General features: G+C 41.7%; 1 protein-coding gene across 2 annotated transcripts in view; it reads right to left on the bottom strand.

The window, feature by feature from the left end:
* Window positions 1-23016, bottom strand: part of STARD13 (StAR related lipid transfer domain containing 13) — a 285297-nt gene that overhangs the window by 111570 nt on the left and 150711 nt on the right. The window contains exon 1 of one of the 2 annotated variants that reach the window (XM_085061638.1): window positions 853-1229. The exons of the other annotated variant lie outside the window; for it this stretch is intronic. Within the exon in view, the coding sequence (XP_084917764.1) occupies window positions 853-1021 (169 nt within the window). The 5' untranslated portion in view covers window positions 1022-1229. Of the gene's footprint in view, window positions 1-852; window positions 1230-23016 lie in introns of those variants that run through there. 2 annotated transcript variants of the gene reach the window in all.

The following is a 23016-nucleotide window of genomic DNA, read 5'->3' as shown; positions in this document are numbered from 1 at the left end:
TTAACATGACATTTTTCTGCATGTAGGACCACATCCACCTTGGAAACTGGTGTTCTTGAAAACAAGATTCCATACAAAACTATGATCAATACAAAACTATGTATTGATTTGCTTCTTAATCTGGAAAAATCAGTACAGTTGGTTAGGGTTTTTATCTTTGCATCAGCCATTCTGAAGATGATTTTAAATTGCATGCACAGGCCAAAGGATTTGTTCTGAGGCCAGTCTGCATTTAGCTTTAGTGCCATAGACAGACATTCAGAAAAAACCAAATCAATATTTTTGTAATGACTGCTTAGGTAACTGCTTAAGCAGCTGCAGAAAGCCAAGCCAGCAATTATTTTCGAGGATATGTGACACGTTTTGTAATCCTCTGACAGTTACACACGCTTGTTTCCAAAGGATGTTATCCCAGTTGCCTTCTTCCAGTCACACTGAACTTCTGCTTCTTTTCCAATTGGGTGATCATCTATACTCTTTGTGGGCTACCACGGGCAGGTTTGACCTGCAGCAATTGGAGCAGAGGGACTGGTGCCAGTAACTGCTCAGACAGTCAGACAAGACGAAGTTCAGCACCTAAGATACCACAGCAGTTTATGATTAAAAGGTAGTTTAGTTAAATAGCTAATCATGCACTAGTGTTTGTCTCCTGGTTGTCGGCATATGTGTGTGCGTGGAAACAGAGAGGTATGAAGGACTATTTCAAGCCCTGCCTCTAGCCAGGTTACTTAGGAATAGCGACAGGAAAAGAGCCTGAAACACGAGGCATCAAAACCTCTTCTCTTACGAAAGAGCAGACCCGCAGACGCAGCGCCAGCCCCGGGCTGCGGAGCGCTCCTGCCAGCGACTCACCTTGCTGAATCTTCGTCACCAGCTGGTGACGGGCGAGAATCCTGCTCGTCCTGTAGGGAGGGCGCCGGGCGGGCGGATCGCAGCGCCAGAAGAGCTCCTGGCCCTCGGGGGACACGGCGTTCAGGTAGAAACAGGCGGTGCCCGCCGCCCGGGGCACCTGCTTCAGCATCGCCGCTGCCCTCGGCTCGCCCGGCCGTGCCGCCGCGCCGCTCCGGCTGGGAATCGGGGCAAGGAGAGCGGGGAGGCACTGAGCCCCGGGGAGCCGCGAGGAGCGAGCGCTTTAAACGAAAAAGGAGTGCCAGGAGCTACTACAACTCGGGATTCCGGCTTCTCCCACATGATCCGCGCGGGCCAATCGCTCCCAGTGCAGCCTGTGGAAGTCAGCCTGCGAAACGGGACAGCCAGCCTGCCCCAGCCCCAGCCCCAGCTTGTCCCGGTCCAGCACACACAGCCTGTCCCAGCACCACACACACAGCTTTGCTCCAGCCCCCAGCCCCATCCTGTCCAAGCCCCAGCCCCAGTCCCAGTCCCAGTCCCAGCCCCAGCCCGCCCCAGCAGCCCCCGGCTGCCCGGAGTTTACCCAGCACGGATGGGCTGCACCGGGTCTCTTCAGAAAGTAAATAAGAAATAGTTGAAGACTCTCGGGAATGCGTGTTTTAGAGAAACCAGGGCTGCCTAAAACCTGTGTCTGCTCTGCTCTGCGCTGCCCAGCTATTGACTCATCTCTGGAGACGATGCCCTCACTACTTTTCTAAAAAACATACCCGTTTGCCAAGAAAAAGTCCGTTTACAGGAGAGCTGTCTGAATCTCCAAAACCTCACAGTACAACGAGCACTGGAACAATCGAAGCCCTTGGGATGAAAAAAATTCAACAACACCTAGCAGCAGTCACTCAGCAGTAAACAAAACCCAAGAGTCCCTAATCTTAGTGCTACCAAGAACTGGTCAGAGCCTAGAAGAGAGAAAAGGGATGGAGGCGTTCTCTGTTATCCCATTTCCTCGCCATAACATCATCTTTTTTGTTGTTGAATTTTTTCAACTGACAGAGGGGCACGTGTTTTCATTGAGCCTTCCCATCTCAACCACTGCGTTTGCTGAAGATGCTATTTCTTTGATTAATCATACAGAAACAGAACACTGCCAGTTTTATCAGCAGGTGGGCAGCAAATCTGAGGGGAAATATACTGAACATGCTCTCCTAGTCAAATAATTTTTCATTATATTTTAAAATACCAATAGTTTGGATTAATGCACCCCTTGTGTGTGCTGATTTCTAAGAATCATGGGGAACGAGTTGTTTCTAAGAATCACAGCTCAGGAACAATTCTGCTACCTCTGTGCCCCTTCCCATGAGACCATGTCAAGCTGGGGGCCTAGCAGGTGACAGCACTGTTGGAGTGGCTGCAAACACCAGGCAGATGGGGCTCAAGCTCCATCCCAAACCATGGGGGATCTTGACCTCCCCAAACTCCACCTGGACACCTACCTGCGGTGACATTATTGTCTGTATCCTGTTCTCCAGCCTTGAGGTCAACAAGATGTCACGACATGCCATGGTACAATGGAGCTCTCCTCCCACTCCCAGCCTCACAGTTGCCAACCAGGGCAGGGCCATGAGGTGGCACTGCCTGGGACCTGCCTGCTCACAAAGGACAGGGCAGATGTAGCTACCTAAATGTGAGAGGGAGAAGGACTGCTCTTATTCACAATTATTCATTAAAATTTTGCTCCATGCAAACCCCCTTAGGGCAGGGTTTTACTGCAATGCCATCTGTTCTCATTACACCTTATGAATTTTATTCCTCATCAACGTGGGACTTGTGCAGTGCCATAAAATGGAGAAATATAATTCCTGGTACTAGAAATTTAAAATGAATGCTGTGGACTGGAAGCCTCCATTACCTGTTATTACCATTAACAGCACCTGCAAGTGCTGTACGTGCTGCTTTTTGCTCCAGGTATGGCTGCATAGTCTTCTCTGAGACTCTAAGCAGAGACTTCAAACTCAAGACCAAAGACATGGCACCACTACCATCTGTACTCCCAAAGAGGGCTGGGCACTGGCAGCCAGGGAGTAGGACTGACCAGTCTCCTCTCTGCCTTACTGTGCAAGCAGGACTGCTTCACAGGTGTGAGTGGAGAGAGCCTGCACAGCAGGGAAGAGATGGTTTCAATTCCTACCCCAGCTTGCCAAGCCAGTGTGTCAGTCACTCTGCTGCCATCTTTTCAGGAATAAATATCCCAGAGATCCCCAAATGTCAATGACAGGCACAGTGTTTATCCAAAGTGACATTACCTCCATGCAGGGAAATTCTTATTTGATTAATCTACAGCTCTTTGATCTAATTCTATTTATAAAATGCTATTGTTAGTGTAAAGCAAGTATTAGCATTTCATACCACTCTGCTTAAATATTCAGAAGGATTTATTTTTCTGTTGGAAAATGTATTGACTTTTTCAGCTAATGGGATTCTGCATTCTTCCTTCTAATATTTCCAAAGACTAGGAAGCATTTTAAGAGAAATGTAATGCTTCAAAAGCCAGTCCAAAGAGACAAAAACCAAGACAAGAGCCTAAGTAAGGTGTATCCTAGTGAACAAGTCCACTAAGGGCTCAACAAGCCCAATTATATGCTTATAACAGACAGCAAAGTACCAGCCTCAGTGCCCCTGTGGCTTCCCATCCTTCCCATGTCCCCAGCAGAGGGTAAAGCAACAGGGCAGAGCTGCCCTGCCAGCTTCCCCAGCAGCTCATCGAAGAGGTCACAAAGGACAGAATAAGAAGCCTCTGTTGCACGGTGATGACTTTCTTCCCAGACACGAGGGTCCAAACACAACCTCAGAGCCAGAGGGTTGCCCCAGGCTCCGTGCTGATGAGTGCTGCCTGTGCTGAGGCTGAATTCTTTGTCTTCACTCCAGTACTTGCATAGTAGTCAAATAAAACAAGAAACAACAAGAGTTAGCTGGTCTTGCGGTGTGTGTTTGAAAGCTCCTGTGCTTGAAGTTGTGCATGGCGAAGGAAAGAAGCAATCCTCATTGCATACCTTTAAAATGACTGTATCCTTGTTTGGTGACTGCCTTGACACTGCTTATTTTCAAAGATGTGTTACTCAAATCAGGAAACCCCTTTGGCCATCAGCCTCTCTGATGCAAAGTACTACAGAAGTCTAAGCTGTTATATAATAGCACTAATTAATATTTCAGTCTCAGTCTAGAGACTGTTTCTGCAATAGTTAATAGAGCAACACTGAACTTAATATATCTCATAAAAGCACTTCAAAATAAAAGCTTCCTCGTGCGTTTTACGAGGACTTTCAGGTGTGGGCTGGGAACTCCTGAAATTGCTGCCTGTCATGACAGAAGCACAGCCCGTGAGATGAAAACCCAACCCCATGTTCCCATGTTATAACTGATCCATGCCAGAAAGGAGATTCCTTCATAAAATCATATCTGGAATTAGTGGTTTTTTATCTGAATCAGAAATGTCCACACTGGTATCTATAGTCTAATAACTACATGTCATATCTAACAACAATCAGTGACTTGATGAATATACTCTGGGATATCTGGAATCTTTGGCTAAAGGCTTATTCACTGAGCACGGTGCTTCTGACGACTGCATGGACTTAGTATAACAGGTAAAGTGAGCTCAAGGAGTCACACTCTTCTCTGTATGCATTCACAGGCAGAACTGCAGCACTTCATTTCTGTTAATTGATTTTATGTCTCTCTGCCACCTTTCCTCCCTGAAATCACATTTGGTGTGAGAAAGAAAGAGTGAACTATTGGCAGGAAAAATCGCCCTAGGGCTGCCCATAGATACTGAAGTATCTCCGGCAGTACTTGAGATCTGCTTCCATTTCCCTGCGAGTGGGGTGCTGACTTCAGCTGGAGAAAACAACTCAATGTACTCAAGAAATGCTGAAATATATTTGATAACAAACTATCTACTTACAAACTGGCTTTTCCGGGCAAAACAACAGTGTGAGTTTCTACACACCACCTTGGCCTTGCAGTATTACTCATGAGGCAATGCTACAGTGGGGCAGTTGAGGATAAATTGAGATGAACAGCACTTTCCCACTTGTATTCCTATAAATAAATAAATAAATATGTAGATGTGTACATATGTATTTGTAACAGGACTGCTCACTTATATCTTAGAATGCACACCTCCCAGTGAACTGTGAGATAGGTCCTTGATATTGTACCTGGCATGGAGTTCTCCAGGCTTGGATTGAGCCTGCTGTTCTCACACAGTAATCAGCCACTTGATCTTCCCGAAGTGGCCCATTTCCCTTTTATTGTTAGTTGCACTTATCTCGTTATTTCACATCTAAAATTTAATGGCAACTTGACCGCCTCTCTTCATTTGAAAGTACTGATTCTGTGAGAACAAAACAGCTTCCTATCCACTAGAGGAGCACATTTGTTATTAACATTAGTGACATGTAGTTAGAAGAAGCAGAAAACTCTTGTTTTCAAGTCACAGAAGAAAAGAAATCAGGCATCTGCTTTTAACTTGCTGATCTCTGGACTGCCTTCTGTAATTCTTCAGGTAAACGAATAGTTCAGTTTGCTGGATTATGGCCTAACTCCAATGCCTTATATATGCAATATATCCTATATTGGATATTGTATTCCTATCCACATATCTCTATCCTATCCACACATTTTAAATTTCTTGCCTGTATCTGCCTTTACAGATGCCTGCACAGCTGCTCATGTGCTAAGTACCTGCAATTTCTCCTTTCTCAGATTCAGGAAGAGAAAAAATTCACATGCAAGAAACCCAAAGCTGTGTTTAAGAGGAGGCTGTCACTTACTTCACGTGTATTGAATCCTGTCTCCAGGACCAGGATTTTTAAAAGCAGAAATTCATTGTCTGTTGTTTAGAAAAAAATGTTTTACATTTGAACACAGGCATTTGTTTGAGAGTTGTTTGCTGGGATTAATACAGGCTGCAAACTCATTTATACAGGGCATGAAACAGCAGGGACTGTAGAGCAGCCAGAAATGCTTCCCTCTGGCTCAGCAGCACTTTGACTTTCTTCCTGAGGCCGTGCTGGGGCAGCGAGGCTCTGCAGCTCATCTGGGGCTGCCAGGAATCAGACTGGGGCAAAAGCAAAATAGTTTGTGCGAGATTTCTGCATCGCCAGGAAGTGAGATGGAGACGGCTAATAGCCACACGGAATTACAACAGAGGATTGTTTCACTGGAGAGCTCGATACTGATGTGTTCTGGAGGAAAGTCAGCTGCTATGTCAACTGTCTGATAGTGAGTTTTAAAAATGAACACCGGTACACAGGGCTTCTTATGCTTGAGAGACAGGCTTACACACACCCTTGAAGATAAACTTCAAACCCAGAGATGAAGCCTCTGGATAGTACATTATATCCTTTTCTTCTGTTCTGGTGTCCCTGTTCCAGCATTTGAAGACCATCCATTTGCATTTTAAGACCCACATGTTCTATGGATAGCACTGCTACATAAAATACCACCTGAGTACAAGAACATCAGTGGCCTGGCCACAGCACAGAAGCAGAGGACTAGAAATCATGAGCAGGAGTACAACAATAGTATTTTTTAGGACACAAAAGATGGCACTCCCCCAGTTAAACTTATGGAAGTAAGGACATATGCAAAAAGCCACGAAGATGAGGGTCCTGGTGAGAAAGTGTGATTCATCTCATCAATTCTCCTGTGGAGGAGCTCAGGCATGTTAAATAAGCAAAATGAATAGCAACTGATTTGAAAAATCTCCTCCAAGATCTTCTACCAAGCAATCATGAAGAACCTCATCTATCACAGCTAAAAAGGACAAGGCCACTTGTGGTTTAATGACAGCTTAAAGACAGGAAACAAAAGTAGAAATAAATATTCTATGTTCAGAATGGGTTCCCAGAGGACTCACACAGACATTAGTGCTGGAACCTGTTTGCCCACTATCCATACATGATTTTTATAACGGGATTGGATAATGAGTTGGCAAAATAAAATGATGATACCAAATTAGTCTGTCAGTCAAAACAGAACTTGGTTGTAAACACTGAAGGTTCCTACAATATTGACTGAGATGGCCTTTAAACTGTAGCTTTTGAGGGCTGATAAATGTACAGGATAAAAAACACCCTAAAGACCCACAGTGCACAGTGATGAGATTTAATTGAGCTGTTATCACTGAGGAAACAGATCTTGGATAGGTTTATGAAAATCCAATACAAGTGCTCAGAAGAAACAACAAAAAAAAAAAAGCAAAGGGGATTTTAAAAGTTTTTGGAAAAGTAATTGAGAGCAAACCAGCAAACACAGTTATGCTATTACAAAGGTCTGCCCACCATTTGTTAATTATGAGGTCTTTTCTTGCAGTGGATAAAGTAGGGAACAGTAAGTAGGGGTAGGTTTAAAATAAATGAACACAAATAGTTCTTCATATATGCATAGTTGACCCTTGGAAGTCATTGTTAGAGGATACTGTGGTTGCCAGAAGTTAGCAGAGTTCAAAAAAAGATTAAATCCCTGGAAGAAAAAGTCAGCAAGGACCATTAAGCACAAAATTCCAGCTCATGGCTCAGGACCTCCTTGAACCACGTGAATGCAGGTAGGATATGCAACATGTAGAAAATCACTGTACGCCTATCCCAGCACTATATTTTTTCCCAAAAAAGCTGCATCCACCCACTGGCTGACACATGATACTGGGTTGGTCTGGCCTGGAGTGGCCACCCCAGTGGGGCTGTTCTGAGCAGCAGGGGCCAGTGTGTGTTCTTACCTGAGCTAACCCCATGGCTTGGGGGTACAGTCTGTAAATATGGGATTCTAACAGCTCTGCTAGTGCATAAATGCATCGAAATAAGTGCTCCTGTGGTCTGTGGCTGGAGCCTGCGGAATGACAGTATTTCCCTGGGCACAGCCTCTCTGTGCCCTCCTGTCACATTTGCTGGTGAAGTGTAAGCTGCTGGTCTGTTTGCCACGATGTCGGGCTCAGAGGATGTGACCTCTCTGTCCCTTCTGCTCTCCCAGGGGCTTAGAAGGGACCAAGAGCTCCTGGGTGGTTGGTAAAATCATTGGAAGGGGTCAGTTGTTTCATCCAGTGTCTGACTGCTAATTTAGGCATTATGGTCTCACTCCTGTTCAGTTTTAAACATTTTTTCTCAGTCAAACCTCACCAGCATATGAATAGAGACTCCACTGGCCTTAGCTGAACTCTTCACAAGTCAAGAATAGCCACCATCCCACACTGTGTAAAGTCCCTAAAGACAGGAGTTCTCAACGGTAAATTAAGGAAAAAACCCAACAGTTGGGTAATAAGAGTTCAAAAGAGAGGAAGACATTTCAGGTGGCAAACCTCCTCTGCTAAAGTATTTGGAGAGAGAGAGTATTATGACAGAAATGAGCTAAAAGTAGTTTCCATACTCTTAGTGCAACTCCATCTGCTGAATCTATACCCAACTTCCTAAAACTAAACCCACAGGAACTCTGTAAATATGTTTAAGTAGTGGTGGGCTTACACACATCCCAATCTCACAGTCTCACTAACAAAGTGTTTGGATAAGACACTGATAATGTAATAAACTTAGTTTCTTATGGTTATCTAAATACATTGTAAATCTCCACACAATCCTACTGCTGGTGTCACTCAGGCGCAGACAAACATTCCTATCTCAGCTGAAGGTTCACGCCTTTGCAGACTTCAGGTGAGGGTTTTGCTATTTTCTTTTCAACAGGACTCCAGTACCATCATGATGAAATGGGCTGGAGAGGAAATATTCGGGTTTATATCTGGTTTTGACAGAAGTTTTTTCCCCTCTCTCTGTGCTAGAGAAACAATGCCACAGTTAGATTTTGTAAAAATTTTTAAAAAGCAACAAGGCAGAACAGAATAGTTCTTGGCAACACTATTTCAAATACAGCAGCAGGGGACTGGTGCATGGGAACTTGAAATTCTCCAGGCTCCTTGGAATCAATGAATACTTGTTGCATGATTTCAGTCTCTGGCCTGGTGAGGCAGACAGACACGATGGTTAGGGCTCAGGACTAGCTGGCAGTGACTTGCTGGAAGACTTCAGGGAAGTTGTATAACCTGTCTCCATTTCCTGATTGATAACAGTAATCTTTGCTTCTTTAAACTATTTTGGTACCTATATTTAAAAAAAAGATAATACAATTTTCTAGGAAGATTAGTTTTCTTTACAAGCAGTGTCAGTCCACTAGAGGCAGGATAAAGTCTGCTGTAACTGCATGAGCTAAAGAGAAAATTTAGGCCTTTAAACCTTTAGACCTTTGAAGTGGTCCTACACCTGTAATAGATTTCTTCAGATGAGACACTTATTGCTTAAACTTGCAGAATGCCAGAGATTACCAATGTGTTATTAAATGCCTGTTATTGGATCTTATAAAATCTGCCTAAAAAAGATGCAGGGTTGTACATGTGGCTCTGCAGAGCAACGTGCACTAACCAATAAGCTGAGTCTGGATTCTAGGGCTGGACTGCAGCCTAGCACACGGGGAAGTACTCTGCAGGATGTTTATAAAGCATTTGTTTTGTTCACTGACAGTTGAAATTTCTCCTTTTTATTCTACAGTTCCCAAGCCATCACCACCAGGACAGCCACTAGGTACAGCAAAGCCAACCCTTTGCTGGTTACTCTTCCTGGAGACCCAGGAAAGATTTGTGTCTGATCAGCAACCTCACAAATAAAGAAGTTGGGGTAATATGAGACACACATGGATCACTAATTCTTCACCCAAAGCTAGAATTTAGCATAATCCACATCTAGTGTTCTGTACAGTACATTAGTTGCCCTAGATGTCTGGAGCAGAATGCATGATGCCTACAGCTTTTAATCCCAAATTATTTCTTCATATCATATAATTTAGGAGTATCAGTTACATATATATCATTTCTTTTAATTAAAAGAAAATAAAAAAGCCCAAAAAACTTCTCACAATAATCTCTAGCAGAACTTCCATAATAAAGCAGTAGTAGAACAGTTTACAATATAGATATTTATGAACGGGACAAGTCCCTGGACAGGATTTTCTGTCATCTAGCAACCAACTGATCTATGCATAATTTAAGCATTTCATTTTTAGACTCCATATTTCTTGCATACTTCTTTTCACTCATATTTTGCACTGTGCTGATGTGTCTCACTGGATGAAGATGCAGGTGGTTTTGTTTTTTTTTTACAGAGTGGAAACCAACCAAATAGCAGGAGCAAGGGAGAGAGGAGAGGGCTTTCCATAGCTCCCTTTCGAGCCACCATGCTGCTCCTCCTGAAAAAGGGCAGGCAGCCTGCTGCTCTCCTTCCCCATAGCTTGCCTTTGGCACATGATTCCAGCATACAGGAAGGACCAGAGAAAGCATAGAAACTGCAGCAATGCAGGCAAGGTGAACCATTTTCCAGCAGACATTCCTTCCTTCTCCTCCAGCCCCCAGTACAGGTGTACTTCACTTCTCCCCTCTCTAGCTCACACACTCCCTTGCACACCCTCCTCCAGCAGCCACTTACCAAGACTTTTCCTCTGTTGATTCCCTCTCTGTTCAAAGTAGGCACACCAAGAGAGTTGGTTGATAAGTTCCATTCCAGCTGTGAATTTCTTTTTACTCTCTCAATTATAGAGTGATGAAAATATTGCTGTCTGCCCTCATGTTTATCCTGGCATCCTATCACATCCTTCTCACAGGCTTTCTCCCTGTCCCACTGTCTGTATATACAGCTCTGTTTCAAATCAACCTCACGGTGTTCCTCATTTGTTGTTGTCTACTTAAGGTGTTGCTCCATGTTTATGGAATGTAGTTTTACTGGAAAAATTCCTTGCCCAAAACCTTCAAAAGGAACTACTCATCTTGGGTCTGTTTTCCATGACACTTGAAAAGCTCTGACTTTCTGGGAAGGTTGGTTTCCTCAGTCTGGACATAAGACCTCTTTGAAGTATCTCAAGTTGGGCAACAAAATATTGCAAAACTGAAATTGCACCTGACCTGTGAAGAAGGTTGGTCCTGTTTATGTTTGCCAATTATTTTGCCTCTTGTTCAGTCAGATTTTGACAGGCAAGTGCTGTTCTTAGCTATAAGGACATGAAATTAAGGCAAAACTGGGTCCTGAAAGAAGTTTCCAGACCATGCTGCTGTGGCGAACTTTTACTCCAAGCCAGAATTCACTGTATACCCTGTAAGTGCTCAGGACTTGCTGAGACCGAAATTGACTTTAAAGTACTTTGTATGTACTCTGTTCTTGGATTGCAAAAGAATCAAGCAGACATTCATGTATTTCAGTCTTTATTTTTTCTCCTTTTATGTCCTGGGAAGCTTATGACAAATAACATACTCACTGGTTCCTAATATGTTACCAAACATAATAGGTTGCATGATAAATTAAAACCAAATGGAGCTCTGAATATTTTGCTTTCAAACCACTAGCAAGCCTGTATTGCTTTAAAAATAAACTTTGTTCCCACTTTGCTCAGATTAGTGGCACTTCACTTTGCTCAGATTTGTGACAGGGAGGCAACTCTGGCCATGACACCTGGGAATGACATGAAAATAACTTTTTAAAATAGCAATTGTGATGTGAGGGATTACACGTCTGCAGAACATTTCAAACGGGAAACAGCCTGTGTGTCTCACAAGCTTAGGTGTAGCTCAGCTAGGAAGTGCACAGTCACATCATAAACCTCCCGTTTACTTTGCTCCTAATTGGCAGCCCTGTTAACAACATCAGCAAAGAACTATTTAATGAAACCTGGAAGCTAAGAGGTCATACAATAAACTTGTCATGTTGTTATACCCTTTTCTAGGCATTCACTAGCAGCTGTTGTGAAAAACATGATACCTGAGCCTGATGGACTTTTACGCCGACTGAAGACACAGTAAAAGAAATATTCACAGATTGAATAACTACCTAGTAATTTGAAAATTGAACTTCAAAATGCACTTTAAAACATACATTATGAATTCTGCATGGCTGCTGCCCTGTTTCTGAGCTAAATCTGTCAGGGTTCACAAGTAAAATCCCACAGCTTTTATTACAATGATTTCAGAATGTCTTCTGAAGATGGATAATTCACAATCTGCCTCCCCAGAAAAAACTGGAAATGAAGAAATTAATGCAAGGTTCCGGCACACTGGCAGGTTACTGTCAGAACATGTACCTTTAAGTGCATGTTCAAGTGCCATTGAAGTCACAGGTGCCTTGTCAGCTCCATCTCCTGCTTTGCTTACTGGAGCAGGTACCTTAAAATGAAGCCAGAGAGGCTATAAGCAGCAATCTCTAAAATTAAACTTCTGCAGTGCTAGTGGCTCATTGATTTCCATATCAAAGGCACTTAGGTGGCAGCTGAAGAGATGGCTTTTCCCAGTCTGTCACTGCAAGCAGGTCTTTGGTGCTGTCACTTGGCTAGGATTATGGCAAGAAACACACACCACTGCAGGGCAATTCATTCCCCTTGTCTCTCACATCTATTTCAGGATGACAGGACTTTCTTTCAGAGGTACCTATTTCTGTCTTGACTGTAAAGAACCTGGTGTGACTAGTTCAATCCTTTTAGAAGGCATCCCCACTAGACTCACTGCTTTCAAGTCAGGGCAGATGCTTTTCCCTAAGTATGTTATTTATAACATGAATTAAGATTGTGTGGATACACCATAAAATAGAGCCCGCATTTTGAAGACTAAAATAAACCTAAGTGGAAAATGAATGAATATTTCTTTTCTCAAGTATCTCTGTCAGTTGGTACAGCTTAGTTGACTTGGCTGCTGCATTCCCATTTTGGGATCCAACCCTAATCTGGAGTTCAAGTTGAAGCTATGCTCCCACAGGGCTGACAGGTACATCAGTGGCTGTGTCACACAACTTGGGAAGCCAGAGAAATGCCGACATGGATTGTATTCCCACCTTCATTGCCAAGACAAGTGTAAGGATGCTGTCCTTGAGGTAGGTGACTTTGCCTCTACCATTTCACCAGCAGGGTCTGCATGGAGAAAGGCTGAAAACTTAGGTGCTAAGAAACCCAGGGAAGAGTTAAATGTTAACTTCTTCCTATTGATTATTTCCTACTTAAGTTATTGCTGAGTGTTTCAACCCCTGCAATTGTGTGAACATATATGTTTCAGTCAGGGATCTACTGGCAAAACTCAGATGAGACTTCCGGTGTAAAACAATGCCCTCTATTAAATAAGTAAGTCATCAAATAAGGGCATCTATAAATAGAAAGGGTTGTAAAAACAAATAGGGGAAAGCATCTGGTTTGCAACATCTTTGCACAATTTGCAGTAGCTAAATCTGGTCTCAATTAATGACCTGTTTATTTTTCAAAATTTCAGTAAAATGCCTTGGCAAAAACTTAATCTGTCTCTGGAGAACATCTTACTTCCTTCCATATGTTGCCCGATCTGTCACAGCAATGAACTTCTTTCCAGTTTCAAGATCCCTAATGATTGCACCAACTGATGCTTTCCATAAAAGAAGAGATAATGGTTCCAGCCCTCCACAAGCCATGATTCTCCCTTAAGAGAAAGCAACACAAAGGAGTACAAGAGAGAGTGAGAGCCCTGTGTTATAGCCTCTACTGTGACCTAGAATCCAGAGATTTAAAACAGTTCCCACCTACAATTCATCCCAGCTGTTTTATAATCCCTCTGACTTTGATAGTTTCTTTAAAATGCTGCCGTGCCACAATTAATGTATATGCCTTGGCTTTGTAAACACTTGTCCTGCTGTCCTTGTTGTTTAGGGTGCTTTCCAAAGAAACAGCTTAGGCCATTTAGCAATTACGCATGTTTATGGTTTTGTATAAAAGAAACCAGATGTTTCAGAGTCAATTTTATTTGGTGGTGCCTTGTCTAACCTAGATTCTGAAATGTATTTGTCCTCTATTTGAATCAGATTAGGTATAGTATCTTCTCTTTTATTATATGTTGTAAATATGGATGTTCTGGTACCTTCCTCTTTCTGATGAACTCACACTGATTTAATAGATAATATTTCTAAAAAGAATATACTGTTGGTTTAGAAGCTAAATACAACAAAACAGACTAGTCCACATAATTCGAATATTTAATAATTTAAATTTATACTGCATTTAAGTGCTGTGCTAAATTCAGACCTTAATCAAATTATCAGCTTTGTTCTGAAACAAAAGCACTTGGAGCTGTTAGGGATATACAGAGAGCACAAATGTAATTACCAAAACACTCATCTGCAAAGCTGGTATAAAACTATACGTTTCTGATTCTCTAAGAACTGATGCTTGTTTATGTGACGGAGTGATGGAGTGAGCCCAGTCAGGATGATAAAAGCCATTCTTACATCACAATTCAGAATGTTTCTGCTGATATAGAGAAGCTCTTTATTTTTCTTAATGTGACTGGAAGGAAAACAAATTATCCAAATCTTTAGCTGATAATGAAGCTATAAAAGTTTCTTCCCAGGAAACAAACTGGGCAAGTCCCAAACACCTCACCATGAGGCAGAAATTCATGTAGAGGTATAATGTATGTACGTCTAGTTATGAACTTTAAGGGTGATTACTGACATTTTGAATGCTGACTGTGTGGTTTTGGTTATATAATTTCCTAGTTTATTCAAAGAAAGCTGGTGGGCTCAATGATTTCATGGGTCTTGAAAATTCTCAACTGACAAGAGTAGGAGAAGATACAGTGAAAGTAAATGAAGTAATAAATAATGCAGAAAAGAGGAATCAGTTGTCATTTTTACCTTCCTATGATACCAGAAATACAGTAATGTTCAATAAAATTTTAAATCTACAAATGAATGTTTAACAATGGAAGAGAAATGCAATACATTGGTTTTATTTGCAAGTACATGATCTGAGTCACTAGTTGTGCTATTACCCGTCCATCTCCCATCATTTTTCTTTCACTATCAACTCCTCAAGCAGCTGCCCATATTGTATGTTCTGCTACTCTGTTTAGGGAGCTATTTGGAAGATGAACATTGACCTTCTCTCAGGAGGTGACTTCCACAAATGGAAGTGGTGCTGGCTTTTGCTGAAAACCCTCACTTCATCATATCTGTATAGACACCCTACCCCCTATGACTGGGGCAGGAGCCAGGAGCAAAGGATTTAACTCTTGAGTAACTGAATCGAGGAGCCTTCAGCCTCCAGGACCCACATCTAGCATGACAGCAGCTGGCTGGGGGCCACACTTACAAGAAGCGCTTGGGGAGCACTGGTGACCAGGGTGTGGCACAGCAGTTTGCACAGAAGGGTGCTGAGGCCATGCCAGCTCAGCGAGGGGGCAGTGGTATCCACCTGGCAGAAAGCCACAGCCTCGCTCAGCTCCACACCCAGCACGGCTGACACAGCTGCCCAGACAGCTCTGTCAGGAACATACTGCCACCCTGGTGCCACCTGCAGGGTGAGCCCTGCTCTCATGCCAGTACTGGGTGGCATCTGGGAGCACAGCTGTGGTAGTGCGCCCAGGCAGAGGAACTTCTTTGTGTAATGACAAAGCAAAGAAGTTGCTCATGGGGTACTCAGCCCCATGAGGTGAAAGACAGGGAGTAGAATAAAGCCCTCATAATCCCAGTGGAAATGGTCTGTGGCCTGCTATACCACTTGGCTGTACACAAGACTATGGGGTCAGATAGGATTCACCCAAAAGTACTCAGGGAGGTGGTAAAAGTGCTCACTGAACCACTTTTCATCATTTACCAGCAGCTCTGGCTAACTGGGCAGGTCCCTATTGACTGGAGGTTAGCCTATGTGAAACCCATTTAACAGAATGGTCAGCAGGAGGATCCAGGGAACCACAGGCCTGTCAGCCTGACCTCAGTGCCAGGGAAGGTCATGGAGCAGACCATCTTGAGTGCCATCATGTGGCATGTGCAGGACAACCAGGGGATCAGGTTCAGCCAGCATGGGTTTATGAAAGGCAGGACCAACCTGATGTCCTTCTGTGATTAGGTGACCAACTTAGCAGATGAGAGAAAGGCTCTGAACGCTGTCTACCTGGACTTCAGTAAAGCCTTTGAAACGCTTTCCCACAGCATTCTTCTGGAGACACTGTCTGCTTATAGCTTGGACAAGTGCACTCTTTGCTGGATAAAAAACTGGCTGGATGTCTGGCCCCAGAGAGTGGTGGAGAATGGAGTTGCATCCACGCAGCAGTTAGTCACCAGGGGTATTCCCCAGGGCTCAGTACAGGGACCAGCCCTGTAATGTCTTCATCGATGACCTGAACAAAGGGGTTGAGTGCACCCTCAGTCAGGTTTCAGGTGAGGCCAAGTCAGGTGAGAGTGCTGATCTCCTAGAGGTCAGGAAGGCTCTGCAGAGGGGTCTGGACAGGCTGGATCAAAGGGCTGAGGCCAATTGTATGAGGTGCAATAAGGCAAAGTGCTGCATCCTCCACTTGAGTCAAAACAACACCCTGGAGCACTACAGGCTGGGGCAGAGTGGCTGGAAAGCTGCTCAGCTGTAAAGGACCTGGAAGTGCTGGTGAACAGCAGCTGAACTTGAGCCAGCTGTGCCCAGGTGGCCAAGAAGGCCAGTGGCATCCTGGCCTGGATCAGCAATAGTGTGGCCAGCAGGACCAGAGCAGTGATAGTCCCCCTGTACTCTCAGCTCTGGTGAGGCCACACCTCAAATCCTGTGTTCAGTTTTGGGCCCCTCACTGCAAGAAAGACATTGAGGTACTGGAGTGAGTCCAGAGAAGGTCAACGGAGCTGAGAAAGGTTCTGGAGAGCAAATCCTATGAGGAGCAGCTGAGGGAGCTAGGGGTGTTTAGTCTGGGAAAAAGGAGGCTCAGAGGGTGACCTTATTGCTCTCTCCAACTGCCTGAATGGAGAGTGTAGTGAGATGGGGATTCACTTTCCAAGTGACAGGACAAGAGGGAAGAGCCTAAAATCACACCAGGGGTGGTTTAGATTGGATATCAGGAAAAATTTCTTCACCAAAAGGGTTGTTAGGCATTAGGCTACCCAGGGAAGTGGTGGAGTCACCACCCCTGGAGGTATTTAAAGGACATGTAGATGTGGCACCGAGGGACATGGTTTAGTAGTGGACTTGGCAGTGCTGGGTTAATGCTTGGACTTGATGATCTTAAAAGTATTTTCCAGTCTGAATGTTTCTATGACTTTATTTATAATTAAAAAGGCTTATTGAACCAAGGCAACCTTTTAGGGCTGTCTTAAACACTACTTCCTAAATTTCAAATGAGTATCATATGCATAATGAAGCTAAAATATATTAAAGTTACTCATGACTCTTTAGTTTTGTGCCTTGAGAGGGTTACATATTTGTTTCTGAAGTAACATTTGCAAGTTGGGATTGTAGCAAAATATTTGCTAAAAAAGAGTGTGAATAGTTCACAGACTTGTCAGAATCCATCTGTTTGTGTCTATTAAAGGGTGCATTCCCAGCTGTGGTCTTTCTAATGTAATAAATAAAAAGTTTCTTTCTTACTATAAATCCAATGGCTGAAATCTCCTTGTAAAATTGATTTCTTTCAATAAAAATCTGTCCTTATCTTAAAGACACCTCTTAAAATGAGCAAGACCATGAGATGCTATTCGCATATTCTTTCAGCAGTCATCTGACATGTGAATGACTCAGTCTCAAATAATTTACTACAGGATTTTTCTGGATAAGCTGTGAAAGAGCACACTGTTCAGATCAGGATGAGGGGGACAGGGGTGGGGAAAAAGGGGAGTATTTAGCAGAGGAATGAGAGGCACATCAACAATAACCTAAGGGTTAGGACAAATGCTTAGGTCCTCCCTCCTTAATGCAGTGAATCCAACATAAATTTACACAGGTATGTAACACACTTTAGGGAAGTCCAAACCATGAACCAATGCAGGAGTTTCCTAAATCTTTAGGAACCCTGGTTTTTTTTTTTTTTTGTAATGGTAAGTGTAATTTTTTGTATTTTGACTGAGAGAAGTTCCATTTCTAACTTTGGTTTTGACTTAACTCTTTCTACATTCTTTTAAGCTATCCTCTTCTGGACCTGGCAGCTACCCTAAATTTCTTCATAAATTACAGAAACAGAAGACCATATACAAAGATATTTCAAGAATTTTTGCTAAAATTCAGACAGATCTTCATATGATATAAGGTACATTTGAGCCATGCTACTGTCCCTAGACAATTTCCCCTTAAATTCTTTCTAGAACAAAACCAATACTCCAGTTTTGTGGGTGTATTTTAAAGTGCTTCTGTATTAAATGACCTGTGAAGGTTCAGTACCTTCTGCAACATCATGGCCTAGAAAACCAGTCCTCCCCAGGAAATATTGCTTGGTTTATCAGAGCACCAGTGCCATTCATTGAGCTCAAGCAACGGAAGAAATTAATTATCCCCACATCATTTTACATTTGTGACAAGTAAACTTGTGAAGTATTTATAAAATTAAGCAAGCTATTTTGAAGTTAATGAACCTATCTTGCTGCTAAAGAATTATCCATGGTTTAAACAACTTTTGATAAGTATAATTTTTAAGTCACAGTGTTTTGAAATCAATTAGGAATCAAAGTCTTACAGCTTAAAGAAACACATTTATAAGTTTGAGTGCCTCCTATTCCACTGTACTACAGCATATTGCTAGGTCTGTAAAAGTGATTGCTGTAAAAAAAAATTATAGAAAACCTTTTTATATATATTTACTCTTCAACAGCAAAAAAGGAAAAAAATCAGTATCTTTATAAAACTACCTGTTGAAATGCAATTCACTCTGGTGATTGTGTACAGCAGAGTATGTTTTAGTTATGATCACCATGCTAGCTGAAAACATCTTATTTTTTAATTGTCATAAATTTTGTTCTACTTCTCCCTTGCTAGTTGTCCTGCTGAAAAAGCTCAGCAAATAAGGCTTCTGGGTGGCACTCTGTCCTTCAGGACAGAATGGCTTGAATATTGCACTACCTTAATAAAACCAGCTATTGTGTCTAATCCCGTGCGATGCATGTTGTGTACTCACACTAATTGACATTACTGTATGTAAATTACTGCCCTCTACTGGAACGACAGCCAGAGTGTTTCACATGAAACGGATTGTTATGTAAAGTAATTGAGCTGATTGTTGAGGTCTGGTGTTTTATGGAACCCAGTGCCATGAATTCTGCGTGTTCCCGATCCCTTCTTGGAGCATAGCTGTCTGCTGCACACATTTCTGCATTCAACCTTTGCTCATTTGCAGTTCAAGGTGCACCAGGTTGGTCTGATTGTCAAAATGTTTTCATGTTTCAACTGTAAACGTGATGTGAAAAAGAGCTACAGAAATGAAGTCTTCTTGTGGATGCTCTAATGTCAGCCAAGGAACCTTCTATACTGTCATATTTTTAAGCCTATAATAATCAAAAGAAAATAACACAAATTCTTTAATAATTGAAAATAATATTCCCAAACCCAAATTTTCAAGAATCATAACACAGGCATCACTTCTTTAAAATCATGCAGTTGGCTTAAAACTGACATTTTACAAAATAAATCTTTTCTTGTCTTTTCAGACTCTAAAGTTCACATTAAAAAAAAAATTGCTATGCAAATATGCTTAATTGGAAGTGAAAGCTGGCTTTCTCAATGAAATGTGACTCAAGGACATGATTTTTAAAGGAGTTATGACATATAGCAGCACAAGATTTGACCATGGTATGACAGAAAAACAAGAGAAATGAGGAAGAATAAGACAGAACTTCTGTCTCTCAAGAAATCCAAGAAGTACAAAATACAAGAAGACAAATGTGAGTCAAAGCACTGCTGTGAAACAAGGCCAATGTCTGGCAAGTATTGAACAAATCAAATGGTTAAGATTTGATTCTCAGAATCCCTAGAAATACAACAATATGGGACATTTTGAAGGGTTTTTTTTCATTAAAAAGCAATAAGAATAAATTCAGAATTAGGAATTCATGATTCCTGAAACTAAACACCACATTCTACTGTAGCTGGGAAAGCATAAGAATGGGAGCCCAGTTTTCAGGACCTGAGTTTCTGAGTCCAGAAATTTCACGTTTCAGAGTTTGCTGACCAGCCACCAACAGACTATTGATGTTCACTAAGAAGATAAAAATTTATTGTGGATATAAATGTTCCATGTAAATGTTCTGGCTTAGTTGTTATTATTATAAATAAAGTGACTTGCTTGGGGATATGGAAGCAGCCTATAGGATTACAGTCATATGAATAAATAAAAAACACCTAATAGGAAATAACTGAGAAGATACATTATTTAATGTGCCATGACTGATAAAAAGAAGCAATCTTGGAATGGAAAATCATCACTGTTTAATGTCAGACAAAAATATTAAGTATTTTTATCAGTCTGTATAAGCTCCTGTAAATCTTAGAAAAAGATGAGTACCAATAAGCACATCTGTCTAACTGCACAGGAACTTAAGCAATATTCTATTATATTTACTGTTTCTGGAAAAACAGTACTATGAATTGTTTCCAATATTATGGTCTGCAAACATCAGCAATGATTATAATGCTTACAGGAACACTCCACAAAGGCACAGTGTAGAGAACTGACAAGGTATCAGCCTTCTTCTGGTCACATAGGAGCACCTGCAGGTTAAAAGAGCTGAGGCCATGTATATGTGCAGAAAAAAATGAGAAATATTTGTTTACTGAGAACTGAAAGAACCTTGTGAATACTCAAGGAACCACAAAAAGCAAGTAGCAAAAAAACCCCAAACCAAATGAATCCAAATCAACCAAAAAACTGTACTATAAAAAGGACTGACATCATAACATTCTAGGGAGCAAAAGTGTATTTTCAAAAGATTAATGTGTCACTGAAATCTATGAACAGCCAAACTCCAGCAACATGGAGATCTATCAAGAATCTTTTCTAAATACCTATCAAATAGAATCTGACTGATTCAAATGGTATCCAGTTCTATTGCCAGCACTGATTCCCCATTTTATCAGCTGAGATTTGTATCTCATACTGTCAGGAAATTAAGTATTCAAAGTTGAATTTCTTTTAGGAAAATAATCCCTGATACAGCTGTCTCTGATGGAAGCAATGCTCGTTCAAATACAAAATTTATGTATTAAATGTAAAACCTGAAGATGAATGTTGCTGTCACCCTTGGAACCTCTGCTACTTCTCCGTGATCACTCCAAATCTTACATGGCAAATTGTAGCAGAGCCATGGGAATGAGTATGAGAAAAACACATCTTTCTCTGGGTTTTGAGACAGTGGGGAGTCCTCCATTACCCTCCCCCCCCCCCTTCACAGTCTCATGCTGATACAGAAATACTTGGCAGGTCAAGCATATTGGTATTTTTGTAATTGTACTTCTGGAATTAACTTCTTGTTGCTGAGGGTCATGAGAGCCTGGCAGCAGCAGAACTAACAATGGTGGTATTTTGCCACCATTGCCCCTTTTCAGATTCAAACCACTGGCCTTCAAAGAGTGCCTGGGGAAGGAGATGGAACTTACAGGATACTGACATAACCCATAAAACATAGGTGTGAAGATAAGCCTCTTTATACTTCAATTAAACTAATCTAAAACCCCTCCTCACATTAATATGGACAGTATGGCATGATTAATACAATTTATGAGATCAATGACTACTTTTTTGGAGACTACATTTTCTTTAGGACTGAGAGGAGAAAATTTCCTGGCATGCCTGGCCAAATGAATCACTCATAAGTCACTTTCTTTCTTCCCTAAAGCACTCCATCACGAATAAAGAATGTCTTTCATAACTTTTCTCCTTGACAAAGGACAGTCTTTTCCCATTGATGGGGCTTGGTTAGGGAGGAATTTACACACATACATCTTATCAACATACATGAGAATCAGCATCTTGTATTCTTCAGTGCACTGGTGGTGACACAGACTGCAACATCTCCACTTTACTTTCTAGAAATTTTATGTGCATGATTTTAAAATAGAACATAAAACTATGGCCATCAAACTGGCCACAATAAATATAATATTTTTCACATGTATATCTCCCACACTCCTCAATGAAAACTGACCTTGCAAAATTGTTTTATAAAAAACAAATCCACTTGTTTCATGAATGGCTTTAAAGTATCTTAATCTGCTACGTTTGCACTGTACACAAAGGTCTTAATTGAGAATAAATTTCAGTAATGAAATAATACGAAGATGCAGCAGACTTAAGGTTGGTCCCATACTGGGATACTTACCTTTGCTCAGGGGCTCTTGGAGGAACTGGGAGCCTGGTACATGTATTTCCTTTGGGATTGTAGTGACTTCACCCCAAAATAAACTTCAGCTTTGCAGAGTAAAAACTTCAAAAGCAAGTTCTTGAAAATGTTGCATTTCAAATGAAAACTAAAAACTGTGAGGAACCAATAGATTTGATGGTTCTTTAATTAGGCTCCAGAAACATAGCTGCTCTTGCCTCCACATAGGCATGACAGAAAAGTCTACTAAAATTCATATAGTTCTGGTCGTGACCACTAGTTTTTTAAGACCCATTTTTCACTTCTGTATTCCCCAGGACCAACAGATCAGCAGGTGCCAAGGACCACCATGCTGTCAGAGGTGCAATTACCAACTTAAGTTTGTTCATTTGCACCCAATAAAACCACAACAACCCACAAACCAACCACAAATTACTTCTGAGAGGAGCAGGTGCATTGCCTTGTCATCTTTGCCACATGCTGAATGTGACAGTTACTTTCTGCTGGACAAATTATTCTCCTTTTTTTACCTACATCAGATAATGTTCAGTTTCATCTCTGATATAAATGCATTTCAGTCACATTTAAAGAGATACTTGTAGCTTCCAATCAATGTAAAACGTCCTCCTGAACAGTTATGAATACCTAAGCATAGGACTTCTAAAACTTTCAATTTGAAGATCTTCACTTTGATATCTTTAGACTAATATTTTCTTTTACTCATGAGCCTGCTTCATGTTTCTGTTTCAGTTTTGGAGCTTCAATTTCAGTAATCAATTTCTAAGAAAAAATTAGTCCATGGTATGTTGTCCCACCATACATTTTCATGCTACTTGATTTGAGACATTAGTGCTTCATCCTTTGGAAAAAACCCTGCAACCTCACAGGGAAGGCTCAAGAGCCACTCTAGCACTGATGCCTGAAAAATCTGTCCAGACTTGGACAAGTTAAAAAAGTTTAAAATGCCAGTCTGAGCAAACCACTGGAGATGTAGTGGAAAACCTGATCCCAAATTCCATTT

This window comes from Lichenostomus cassidix, chromosome 1 (genome assembly GCF_008360975.1).
Source record: "Lichenostomus cassidix isolate B80296 chromosome 1, HeHo_3.0, whole genome shotgun sequence".
Taxonomy (NCBI): domain Eukaryota; kingdom Metazoa; phylum Chordata; class Aves; order Passeriformes; family Meliphagidae; genus Lichenostomus; species Lichenostomus cassidix.
Note: the sequence above shows the minus strand (reverse complement) of the source record. Positions and strands in the feature narration are given on the sequence as shown.